The sequence below is a fragment of the Sinocyclocheilus anshuiensis genome, unplaced genomic scaffold, assembly GCF_001515605.1.
Source record: "Sinocyclocheilus anshuiensis isolate Anshui unplaced genomic scaffold, SAMN03320099.WGS_v1.1 scaffold745, whole genome shotgun sequence".
Lineage (NCBI taxonomy): Eukaryota > Metazoa > Chordata > Actinopteri > Cypriniformes > Cyprinidae > Sinocyclocheilus > Sinocyclocheilus anshuiensis.
This window is the reverse complement of record NW_015540128.1, coordinates 394349-407382: the sequence shown is the minus strand read 5'-3', so window position 1 is coordinate 407382 and position 13034 is coordinate 394349. Positions and strand designations below refer to the sequence as shown.

At 35.0% G+C, this 13034-nt stretch overlaps 1 protein-coding gene across 2 annotated transcripts in view; it reads right to left on the bottom strand.

Moving 5' to 3' along the window:
- Window positions 1-3280: 3280 nt before the first annotated feature.
- Window positions 3281-13034, bottom strand: part of fubp3 (far upstream element (FUSE) binding protein 3) — a 25236-nt gene continuing 15482 nt past the window's right edge. The window contains exons 11-17 of one of the 2 annotated variants that reach the window (XM_016484481.1): window positions 9879-9979; window positions 8854-8995; window positions 6375-6535; window positions 5721-5794; window positions 4698-4774; window positions 4549-4617; window positions 3281-3396 (exon numbers count right to left, since the gene is read on the bottom strand). In XM_016484481.1, the coding sequence (XP_016339967.1) occupies window positions 3296-3396; window positions 4549-4617; window positions 4698-4774; window positions 5721-5794; window positions 6375-6535; window positions 8854-8995; window positions 9879-9979 (725 nt within the window). In that variant the 3' untranslated portion in view covers window positions 3281-3295. The remainder of the gene's footprint in view (window positions 3397-4548; window positions 4618-4697; window positions 4775-5720; window positions 5795-6374; window positions 6536-8853; window positions 8996-9878; window positions 9980-13034) is intronic. The other variant, XM_016484482.1, reaches the window with a different exon arrangement.

The window sequence follows — 13034 nt, the reverse complement described above, 5'->3', positions numbered from 1 at the left end:
ACACACACACACACTCACTCACTCACTCTCACACACACACAAATTCTCTCTCTCTCTCTCTCACACACACACACACACACACAGCTGCCACTCCCTGCAGTTAAGTGTTTTATCTGTGGACGCCTGCGGGCAGACGAAAGGAAACTCATCTGTGTTTAAAAATCCATTTAGACCAATGAATCCTCCCACAAACCACTCACTAAACACACACACACACCACTGCGCTTCAATTAAAGTAGACACCAAACCAGACGCATTACACTACTCTTAAGAATACAGGTTCTTTAGATTACTGAAGGAATAGTTCACCCAAAAATGAGAATGTGCTTAAATTTGCTCACCGTCAGGCCATCCGAGATGCAGATGAGTTTGTTTCGTCATCAGATTGTTTCAGCTTTTGTCTTCTCCAGATGTTAACTGATGGACTGGAGTGGTGTGGATTATTGTGATGTTTTTATCAGCTGTTTGGACTCTCATTCTGACGGCACCCATTCACTGCAGAGCATCCATTGCTGAGACACTGATGCAATGCTGCATTTCTCCAAACCTGATGAAGAAACAAACTCATCCTGATCTCAGATGACCTAAGCACTTTTATTTTTGGTGAACTATTCCTTCAAATTAACCTGGACTACATACATAGAATTAGCCAATATGAACACTCGATTGTTTTTCACCACACGTGACTTGCTTCGCGCCATCATAGGTTACACAGACAACATCTCAGAAACCAAACAAGCATTGCAGATCCCTGTGAGAAGGACAAAGGCGAGCAAAGAAGAGGCACCGAGAAGTGTTAGTCTTTCGATCATTTTAATACATGGTTACCTGTACACATGAGGAAGAAAAGAAACACTAAAATTAAACATTTTGAAATTATAATATCCCTTTTCATTAAGCAATGAAGTTAATACTAGATCAATTTGCAACTAATCAATCATACATATATTAGATCACACAGAGTAGAAAGCAAAATCTGAATTAAAAAGTGACGGGATCGGGACTGTACAGGAGCGCACAGTGTGTTGTGGTGAAGTCGAGGGACCGGCGAGAACAAATAAGACAAGAACTTTGATCTTCCAATACTCGGAATATAAAAACTACAAGTAATTAATACACAGGTAGGCTCTCCGAGGCTTAGCAGTCTTGAACGCTTTAAAGTCGAAGTTTACAGAACTACACACACAAAACGTCTCATCCGTCAGCAAGATGCAACATCAAATTTCAAATCACACATTTACAATCTTTGACAAATTTCAGTATGAAAACAGAACAGAAAAACAGGGACAGTTTTCCTGTAAAAACGCAGGACAAAAAAGTCTTTGATTTAATTATATATATATATTTTTAAATAAAGTATTTAGTCAAGTATCTGAGCATACATACATAGTTTTACAAGAGAGCAAAGGCAAAAAAAACACCTCACGATACGCAAGACCACACTTTCCCGCCAAATCACCGTAATAAAAAAATTATCCGTTACATTTGCATACGACTACAAAAAACCTCTACGAACTACAAGTTAAACGTCTGTCAAAATATTAGAGAAATCCATCTGTTTCAAAAAAAAAAAAAAATGAAATAAGATATTGCACCTTTTTAAACCAGAGTACAATAAAATGACAATGAAAACAGAATACAAGTACATGAGGAATTACATCATCGTTGCGTTTCTCGTGTAACAAAAGCATATATTTCTGTAACAAAAACATCACAGTTTTTCATCGCACTGAATTAAAATGCTTTATGTAGAAGAAAAAAAAAGAAAACATTTTGTACACATTCTTAAAACATTTCACGACAAAACGAAACGATAACGAATCCAAGACTGCTAAGCCCGCGGTCATTTTATTGCAACAGAACTAGAAAAATAAGAGATTATATCGCGCGATCGATGAAACGCCGCGACTCCGGGGTTCGTTTTGGCGATACACATCTATATATATATATCGTAGAATTAAAAAGGAAGAATAGAAAACAAACCAACTCTGAAACGGTCCAAAAGGGATCCCGGAAATCGCCCATTCAAATAATGGTGCACACAAGTATTTAGTAACAATTTGATGTCCTGATTTAGAAATAGTTCTCTTTTTAAATCATATAAGTCATTCTACAGCTAGTGTTTCTCACTAAGAAAAAAAAGTAAAAGTCTTCAAGGCGTTGCAAATCTAGAAACCTCTGTTACAAAAGGTCTGTTTCCTCCTCGCAGTGATTCAAAAATCTTCAACTAAAGGGTCTGCAGTCGCCCGCTTTAATGATCCTGCGGCACGAAGGGAGAAAAATCACAGACAGTTAGAGTACACAAACTAAAAATAAAAATTATTAGTTTTCATGGTTTTCAAAGAAGTCTCTTCTACGGAGCTCCTTAAAGGAACATGGTGATGGTAAATAAAAACTTTCTCAGTGCTTTTGCAGGTGAATGCAAGGTTTCCCAGGAATGCTTTTGCAAGAGAACCAAAGCTGCATTTTTGATCAAAATACAGTAAAAATTGTGAAATATTATTCCTATTTAAAACTGTTTTCTATGTGAATATCTGTTAAACTGTAATGTATTTCTGTGATGCGCAGCTGTATTTTCAGCATCATTACTCCAGTCTTCAGTGTCACATGATCTTCAGAAATCATTCTAATATGCTGATTTGCTGCTCGAGAAACATTTCTGATTATTATCAATGTTGAAAACAGTCAATATTTCTGTGGAAACTGTGATGCATTTTATTTTTCAGGATTCACAGATGAATAGAAAGTTCAAAAGAACAACGTTTATTTAAAATAGAAATGTTTTGCAAAATTGTAAATGTCTTTACTGTCACTTTCGATCAATTCAAAGCGTCCTTTAAAAAAAAGAAGAAATTAATATATATATATTTTTAAGTGTTTTCAAAATTAATGTTTCTTGAGCAGCAAATCAGCATATTAGAATGATTTCTGAAGATCATGTGACACTGAAGACTGGAGTAATGATGCTGAAAATACAGCTGCGCATCACAGAAATACATTACAGTTTAACCGATATTCACACAGAAAACAGCGGTTTTAAATTGTAATAATATTTCACAGTTTTTACTGTTTTTTTTATCAAATAAATGCAGCCTTGGTGAGCAGAATATACTTTTTTTCCAAAAACATCTTAATTCTTGCACACTTTTGAGCGGTATTGTATGTTGATATCATTATATGATATATATCTATAAAGGTGATGGTGTTGGTGGAGTGTGTTTATTACCGGGAGGCCAAGAGACACACACACACACACAGAGAAGGATGAGAACACTGAAGTCCAGCTGGGTTTCACTTACATCAGGAGGACAGACGTTCTCTTACTCTGTTTCTTGTAATACTCCTCCCATGCTTTGCTGTAGTCGGAGCCGCTGCTCTGGCCTTGGTTCTGTTGACCTGCACAAACAAAACACACAAACTCAGTCTCAGTTTGATCCAGGAACATCAGTTACAACTAGAGCTGCTTGATTAATCAGAATAAAACCGAAATCATAAGGCTGCAATTCATTTAAACACACATACACACAGTGAGTGAACCGTGGCACTGTGTTCATTTACACACCAGCAGCTCATGATCGTCTCGGTTCACAGCAAATTATTCACATGAACTCCATCAGCATAATGCTCCGAGTAACTTTAATGTGCATTTGGGAACAAAACACACATCTTCACCATCTTCACAAATGTATAACAAGAAGCGCTTGTCAAAGAAAGAAGCTTTAAGTGCTCCTGCGTCAGAATAAAAGTTTGACCGTTTTCAACGTTTGAAAATCAAGAATTTTGAGCAGCCATAAATATTAGTGTTGTATATTACAGTTAAAAAGTAAAATAAAATTATGAATTATTCATATTTTTCTAATACTATTTTTTTTTTTTTCATTTTAAAGTGAAATATTACATTAGCAATGTTTCTTATTTGTTTTTTAGTATTTTTTTTAATTTATAATAATAATAATAACTTTCATTATTATTATAGCTATACTGATATATAATCTTAAAATTCTGGCCTAACCCTATAAGCAAGCACAAAACAAATTTTTTTTAAAAAAGCATTTTAAGTCCCAATTGCAATTTTTTTATAAAAAAACTAGTTACAACTTCTTAGTTAAAACTAAATCGATGATAAATAAACCTGCAAAAGCAATGAATATTACGTTAAGCGTTAAAGGAAATGTTCATAAAGTAACAGAAAAGGTAACTTTCTTCCAGGATATTGTTTTCTATGATTTTTTCTCTTGCAGTGCAGATCTTTTTTGTCGTTTTAGGAAAATTGCGCAAAGACTTTTACTGTTATAACGCTGTGCATGTCAATAACGGATCACGTCCTGTTGGGCTTTTTGTGTTCGTTGGAGGCTTTTATCAGGACGAGTAATGAAAAACAACAGTATTCCACTCCATCCAAAAAATAAAAGTGGCAGAAAATAATACAGCAGACCGGGAAAATTGTTAGTCAGGCTAATAAAGCGCTCTCAGCCGCGTCCCTTAAGAGTCCCGGCGTCTCACCCAAACCTTCAGGATGAAACGCAGCTAAGTGTCTGAGACACTTGCCTAGCTTTTTATAATACTGCTCCCACGCTTTGGAATAGTCCATCTGGCCGGTCTGAGATCCATTGTGACCTGAAATTAGCAAAACGAAGTGAATCTAAAGGAAAGCGCTGTTCCTCAGAAGAAACAGCGAAGCTTAAAGTGAGTCTTACTGGGGTCCTGCTGGCTCTGAGGCTGCCATGTCTGGTACGTGGTTCCCCAACCTCCAGTCATGAACGTCTGCGGACCACTAACACACAGAACAACACAAACACAGCATCAGCATTACAAGCACTACACAGGAACCCACAGATAATCGACCTGGTCTGAAACACACTAAAACCGTTCACCTGAACACGTCTGATGAAGAATTACACATGCTCTGGAGGTTCAGTACATCAAATCTTTGGCACTATCAAGTGGTTTTTAATTAATTAATTATGTGATGTGAAGATTAATTAACTGCACATCAAATTAAGGTGAGAAATTACCCTCCAAAAGAGCATTTAAAGTCATAATTGTGTTAAATAACAAAAGACAATCTTGATTCAACATTGTATGCATAATGATAATAAACGGGTAGTTTTGTTTTTTTACTCAACATTGAAATATGAAAACTTAAAAAAACAATGAAATGATGCTCTAAATATAAAACTAAAAGCACTGTCTTAATGAGTGATTCATTGACTCACTTGATTTCTTCAAATGGCCGATTCATTCAAAAACAAAGCAAGTGACTCTTTACAAATGAGTCATTGACTCACTCGATTTGTTCAGAAATGTTGATTCAATCAGAAACGAATCACTGCTGTGTGTTGATCAGAGAGGCTTAACGACATTAAGCAAAAGCAGACAATATTGCGTATAAAATGCAACACGATATTAATTTCTTGTTTATTGAGCTGATGTATAAATCTCATTTGCAGTGGTGCAGATATTGGTGGAAAACAGCACTCTTGCTGGTGTGATATTGCTAAACTATAAATATGAGAGGGTGATTTTTTGCCTCATATCTTGAATTTTAGGCTCATATAACTGCATTCTACTCAGAGTACCGAGTATGAGTACTGCATGTACTCAGAACAAGCAAACAAAACATCATCCCGGAGGGAAACTCTATATTCTGACTAAAAATAACCTGAAACTTAGGTCAGAATAAAGTCACTGGCAGAGAGGAAATAAAGGAAGGAACTCACTTCTGATGAGGAGTCGCTGGTCCTTGGGTGAAAGGACTGAGTCCAAAACTGCTGCTTCCTCCCATTCCAGATGCCTTCATGAAGAAGAACCAGAATCAGTCATTAACAGTCCGTTAGTAATGACTGAGGACAGTCTACAGAAACTCGACTTGGACATATGCTTCAAGTTTAGGGTCAAATGGTTATTTTTTGAAAGAAATTCATGCTTTTATCCATCAAGGATGCATTAAATTGATCAAAAGTAACAGTAAATGCTTTGTAATGTTACAATGTTTCAAATAAAACGCTGTTTATTTGAATCCTGAAAATTCAAATGTATCAGTTTCCACAACATTGATAATAATCAGAAATGTTTCTCGAGCAGCAAATCAGCATATTAGAATGATTTCTGAAGATCATGTGACACTGAAGACTGGAGTAATGATGCTGAAAATACAGCTGCGCATCACAGAAATAAATTACAGTTTAATAGATATTCACATAGAAAACAGCGGTTTTAAATTTTACAAATATTTTACAATTTTATTGTATTTTTGATCAAATAAATGCAGTCTTGGTGAACCTTTTTGAAACATTTTTCCCCCGCCAAACTTTTGAACGCTTCTGCACACAATGCACTTGCAAACAGAAAGCGCTGAGAAACGGATCACTCACCCCGATCTTCTCGTCGATCAGCTGTCTGGCCATCTCCATCTGCTGAGGAGATCCACGGATGGAGAAGATCCGGACGTTTGGGTCGGTGTTCGGAGGAGGATTTCTCTGCAGCTCCACATGAGCTCCAGACTGCTGGTTGATGCTCTTTATGGTCTCTCCACCTGAGCAGAACACAAACACATGAACACCATCCGGTAACAAGCTCTGTTCCTCACACAGATCTATCACATGCGGTTTCAAACCACTGGGAGTTTTAACTAGACTTCATGTTAAAAACACCAGGGACAATCAAACATAAAAACACAGGTGCAAAACACCTCAACATCAGCTAAACCAAAAAATAACAGAAATTAAATAAATTTAAAAAGATAACCAGATGGAATGTAAAACATACAGGTGCAAAACACCTTAACACCAGTTAAATAAAAAGAAATAATAATAAAAAAAACTATTAGAAACATGACGGACAATCAAACTTAAAAAATACAGGCGCAAAACAACTGCTTGCTAAACAACCATATAATCAACATTTGGTTTAAAAAGTATGTGGACACAAGGGAAAAATGAGTAAATAATTAAAACACATAAAAATAAAATTAAAGTTAAAAATAAATAAAATAACCAGTTATAAACATCATGGATAAGCAAATAAAAAAATTAAAAACACAAGTGTATAACGCCTGCTAAAATGGTTTAAAAAGGACAGTTAAAAATAAATAAATAAATAAAAACCAAAATTTAAAAATGATCATAAACATCAGGGACAAACAAACGTTAAAAAAAACAAAACCTTGTTCACTTAACAGCCATCTACTCTACAATGGTTTAAAAAAAATATATGGACAAAAAATAGTTAAAAATAAAAAAATATAAAGAAATACATAACACAGAGGACAAAAATAAAATTAAAATAAAATAAAAGGTAAACATTTTTTTAAATAAATAATAAAACCAAAATAAAAATCCCAAAAAAATAAAATAAATTAAAAATTAAAAATAAAATGACCAGATAGAACATTCAGGGACAAACAAATAAACAATTACATTAATAAATTAATAAATACGTAAGACCTGCTCACTAAACAGCCATACAGTCTACAATGGTTTAAAAAAAAAAGTATATGGACACAAGGGATTGTTACAAAAATTAAAATTTAAATATAAATAATTTAAATAATTAAATTTGTGTCATGATTTCCAAACTGAATGGTTAAATCACCAGCTCGGGGGGGAAATCGAGGTGCGCAAACACAAGAGCCTGGTAAAGAGAGTCAGTGCTGTCTGAACATTTGTTCACTCATCCAGGCGCCTTATTGTCACACAAATTTAACCGCTGCATTAATGAAGCCATTATGAGCTCCGGCGTCATAAAGAGCCGAGTTCACGGACGGACCGGTTTAGTTAAAGGATGCTGGTTAAAGCCGTGAGACGCTGCTAACTGGTGGTCTTTAACTCGCACTGAAAAGAGCGTCTAACAATGAGATGTGAGGTCAGAGCAAACGGCCTGTCGAGTCTTGAGAACGCACATCTGCTCAATCCCACCGAATAATTCATGCAAAACGAATCTGAGGTGATCTGATGTGCACAGATGAATCAACATTACACTAACAAGCTATTAGTGATGAAGCATAACTTACATTAGTTGTATTCATAACTCAGTGTCTAAATATAAAATGCCCAATGCCAAGAAAAAAGAATCATAATTAGCTTTTTGAAAATATTTTAAATCAGTTTTTTTATATATATTTTCATTTAAGGTTTTGTTGTGTGTGTGTGTGAGATTTTTTTTATTAATAAAGTCTTTTTTATTAATTAGTTATTTAGTACTTCAACTGAAATGAAAGTTTTATATTTTATTATATTTTATTGTTTATGTTTATTGGTCATTTTGTGTTTTTGTTGTTTTTACTATTTTTTTTTTAAATAATGTTTTAGTTTATTTAATTTTATTTATTTTAGTACTTGAATGAAAACAAGAAATGTTGCCTTTGCAACTAACAGAAATACAATTTTAATTTAAACATCTGGTTTGACTTCAATGCTTTCCTTTTAATTTTAGCTGAAACTTTTGTAAATTTGTTACATGTTGTCATTCTTATTCATTTTAGGTTGTTTTCTCATTTTCATTTACTTTGAGGTTCTAGCTGAAACTCAAAAAAAAAAAAAAAGTGTGAATGTCAAGCGCTTCATTCAGATTCAGATGAACAGCGGTGTTTTAGACCACCCAGAAGATGTTTTACCTCATTGTGTTGCAATGAAGAGCTCAAAAGCTCCCTACAGAGTGAACACTTACAATCATTTATACACACACTGACATTTCAGAAAAACGACAAGCGAACTAAAAACTGACTCCACTTTGATCTGCTAATGAATCAATGCTTTCATTCCAATACAATAATTATGTACAGTTTGCGACGTGCTTATAAGGTTGCTTTAATAAAAGCGCCTGTGAACGGCTGAATGCAGAGGAAGTCCTAACCTTTCCCGATCACGAGGCCGCACTTATCAGCTGGTATTGTGTAGGTCACTTCCTGCAGGCCTCCAGGAGTTCCCATGCTCCAATCCCCGCGACCTCTGCCGCGACCTCTGGGTCCAACCGGGCCTCCGAACCCATCGCGCTCCTGAACACCAGACAAGCCATTAAAATATTGCATTGAATTCATTCATCATGTGTAATTAATCAGTCGCACATCAATTCCGGCTGACTCCATTTAAAGTCATTATTGTGTTAAATAAGAAAATCATGAATAGACATTACCAAAAAAAATGCTTTAGAAATAATAATAAATGGGTATTAATTAATTTTATAACGAACACTGAGATATGACTTGGAGGATACTCTAAAGATGAAACTAAAAGCGCCATTATTGAATCAACCACTCAACCGATTTGCTCAAATGACTGATTCATTCAGAAGTGACTGAAGTCACTGAATCACTGACTCACTTGATTCATTCAAAACTGTTGATTCATTCAGTAACGAAACACCGCCGAGTGTTGATCGGAGACGCTCAATGGTTCTGCTGTGGCTTTGATTGAAACCATTTTCGTTGTCAAAATTAGGCAAAAACAGACAATATGTGACCATAAAAGCAGTCATAAGGGTCAATTTTTTGAAACTGAGATTGATGTATGGTTTGTTAGGATCGGATTGGCATAAAAGAAAAATGTATAATTTTGACCCATACAATGTATTGTTGGCTATTGCTACAAATATGCCCCAGCGACTTAACACTGCTTTTGTGCTGCAGGCTCACATATTGTATCTAAAATGTAACCCAATATTAACTTCTTATTTACAGAAATGCTGTATGAATCAGTATGACATTCACAATGGTGTAGATATTGGGGAAAAGCAGCACTCTTGCCGGTGTGATATTGCTCAACTCTATCATAAGATATAAATAAAGAGGGTGTTTTTTTGTTCTCATTTCTTGAATTTGAGGCTCGTATAACTGCATTCTCCGACTCCATCATCAGTGTAAGATGATGTTTCATACGTACCTGTGCCGTCTGGACCAGATCGTTGATGAGGTGAACCGCGTGCTGACACCGATCCGGCTGCCCCATGACCTGAGCGATCCGGTCCGGACTCATCCCGTCATCTGAAACAGACACGGAGCCGATCCGGAGATTACACCAGCTACAGCTTTAACACCACAAAACTACTCTATCACACTGATACTGTATGTGAATTTATTAATTATCAAAAACATCTCATTGATTGACATTAATAAACTTTTGCATTTCAAAAAATTAGATTTTTTAGACTATTATTCCATGTCAGGCTTTACAGGGTTAACTTGGCTTTAATTGATTACACACAAAAAATTATGCATTATGCATGTAATTCATTCCTTGATGCATAGAATACAATTCTCTACTAATTTGACATCTTTCTCTAAATTAAGTACAACATGGTGAAAACCATTGTTTTCAGATAACTGATATTTAATAAATGCTATCATTAACAAATAATTACATTCATATTTAAATCTATTCATGCACTCTTCCATCATGGTGCACAAAATTAAATTTGATCCATTTCATTATGTTTAAATTAGTGCCGTCAAACGATTAATCGCGATTCCAAAATCAAGTTTTTGTTAACATTATGTGTATGTGTACAGTGTATATTTATTATGTATATATAAATACACACACACATACAGAATATATTTTGAAAATATTTACTTGTCTATACATTTATATATTCATATTCTTATATTTTATATATTTAATATATAAACATAACATTTTTCTTAAATATATACATGCATGTGTTTATAAATATACACACATATATTATGCAAACAAAAACTTTTATTATGATGTGATTAATCGTTTGACGGCACTAGTTTAAATAAAATTATTTTTAAAAACAAAATTATTAAAATCACCTAATGTTTATGGAAATCCCCTATACATGCATAATCAAGTTTATGGATAATTCGCACACAAAATGTATTAAAACTACTCTATACAGCAGGTTTAATGAACTATTTCCATTGAATTCTCCTTCCTAATTCTGCACCTTGTTTGCTACTTCAGTTCAGTTTAGTGTGTGAATGAATTGAACAGGCGTTCTCAGCAGAATCGGTCAGCAGCATGAATATACAAGGGATTGTAAACAGTGTTAACATGTGAGAGAACAGTATATTAATCCCTGTAAACTTCTTAACGCGTCAATGATCCTGCTGGTCCTCCACAGATTTAAGAGATTTGTGTGATCGAGTGCGTCCCAGCATGCCCTAACCTGAGCTCAGCAGCATCGTCCAGAAACACACAAAACAAACACACATCCTAACAGCAGGACTCGCATAATAACAAACTAAACTCATGCACTTTGCACGTAATGGCAAAAAAAGTTTGCAAAACTGCATATTGATGCACTATTTCCGGTGCATTTGCATGCAAACATTTGCTCATCATTACCTTTCAAACTAAACTACTGAACAAATTTCAGTTCAGCACTGTTTTATTTTTTGTTAAGCTGCTCTGAGAAAGTCTTGTATTGTAAAAAGTGCTGCACAAATCAATTTCAGGAAGGTAAAACACTCCTTGACTGCATGATTAGAAACTATAAAATAAACCATGATTCTTAATATAGGCCTATATTATGGATCCCTAATTATCCACGAAAATGTGTTTGAATAAAGTGAAATGCATAAAACCAGTCCACGTTTTTTAACATTTTGCAATGCGCATTTTTTTAACTAAGTCACCATTTAATTATAAAACAATTACAAGAAGCGCAGTACAACTTGAAGCAACTGACACATTAGTGTGATAAAGAAACGCGCACAAGCGTCATTTTCTGTTTCTGACCAGAATAAGACGCAATGTGGACCAGAATTTGCTAAAAGAAATCCAACACTTGTTTCTTAATAATTTACACTGCTGATTTCAAAAATACTGCCCTGTTTTGCTCTCACACATCACACTTTCTCACTAAATGACGCATTCTGTAGCAGTTTTGCTTCTGAGAATCATTTATAAGGCGAAGACATGAATCCTGTCAGAATATGAGCCAGATTACAGCTATTTGTTTATATTTCATCCCTTTTTCACACGCATGAATGATTCTGAACACATTATTTTATGTCTAATCATGATTTACACTTTTGCCACTCTTTGCAGACTGTAAACTAAATGATGCATTCTGAATACTTCTTTATGTCATTAAAACTAATACTTTTGACATTTGGCTGGAAAAGTGCAATACTGTAGATATATATATATATACACACTACTGGTCAAAAGTTTGGGATCAGAACGATTTTTAATGTTTTTTACAGGAGTTTCTTCTGCTCATCAAGGCTGCATTTATTTGATCAAAAATACAGGAAAAAATGTAATATTGTGAAATATTATTATGATGTAAAATAACATTTAATATACATTAAGATATAATTTATTTCTGTGATGCGCAGCTGTATTTTCATATATATATATATATAAAATAAAAACAAAAAAACTCAGCATCAACATATTAGGTGATATTAAACCTTTTTTTGTTACGAAACAGCGGAACTGTGTCTAATTCGACAGTATCTTGCATGCATGTTAACGCTGCACAAACATGAGGTTTGTGAACACTGACCTGGCTTAAACTGGATCCTGACTCCTGCATCGTTCTGGATCTTCTTGATCATCTCCCCGTTTCTGCCAATGACGATTCCCACGGCGAATCTGGGCACTGCCACCTGTGTGAGCAAACCAACAATCAACACACGAGGCCTTTCTGGCTTCATCGCAGCTGAAGGTGTTCTTACGTCGATGCTGCTGCCCAGTCTGGAGCCGAAGTCACTGCGGCTGCTCCGGAAATCTCCCTGATCCTTTTCCCTGATGATCTCCAGCACCAGCTCCCGCGCTTGCTGTAGAACACACACTCAGAGTCAGACACGTGTCTCAAACATCATCTGTGTCCCTGCAGCACAAAAGCGGTCTTAAGTCGCTGGGGTATATTTGTAGCAATAGCCAACAATACATTTTATATTTTGAATAAATGCTGTTCTTTTTAACTTTTTATTCATCAAAGAATCCTGAAAAAATATCAGTTTCCAAAAAAAATATTTGTTGATAATTCTAATAATAAATCAGCAAATTAGAACGATTTCTGAAGATCATGTGACACTTTATACTGGAGTAATGATGCTG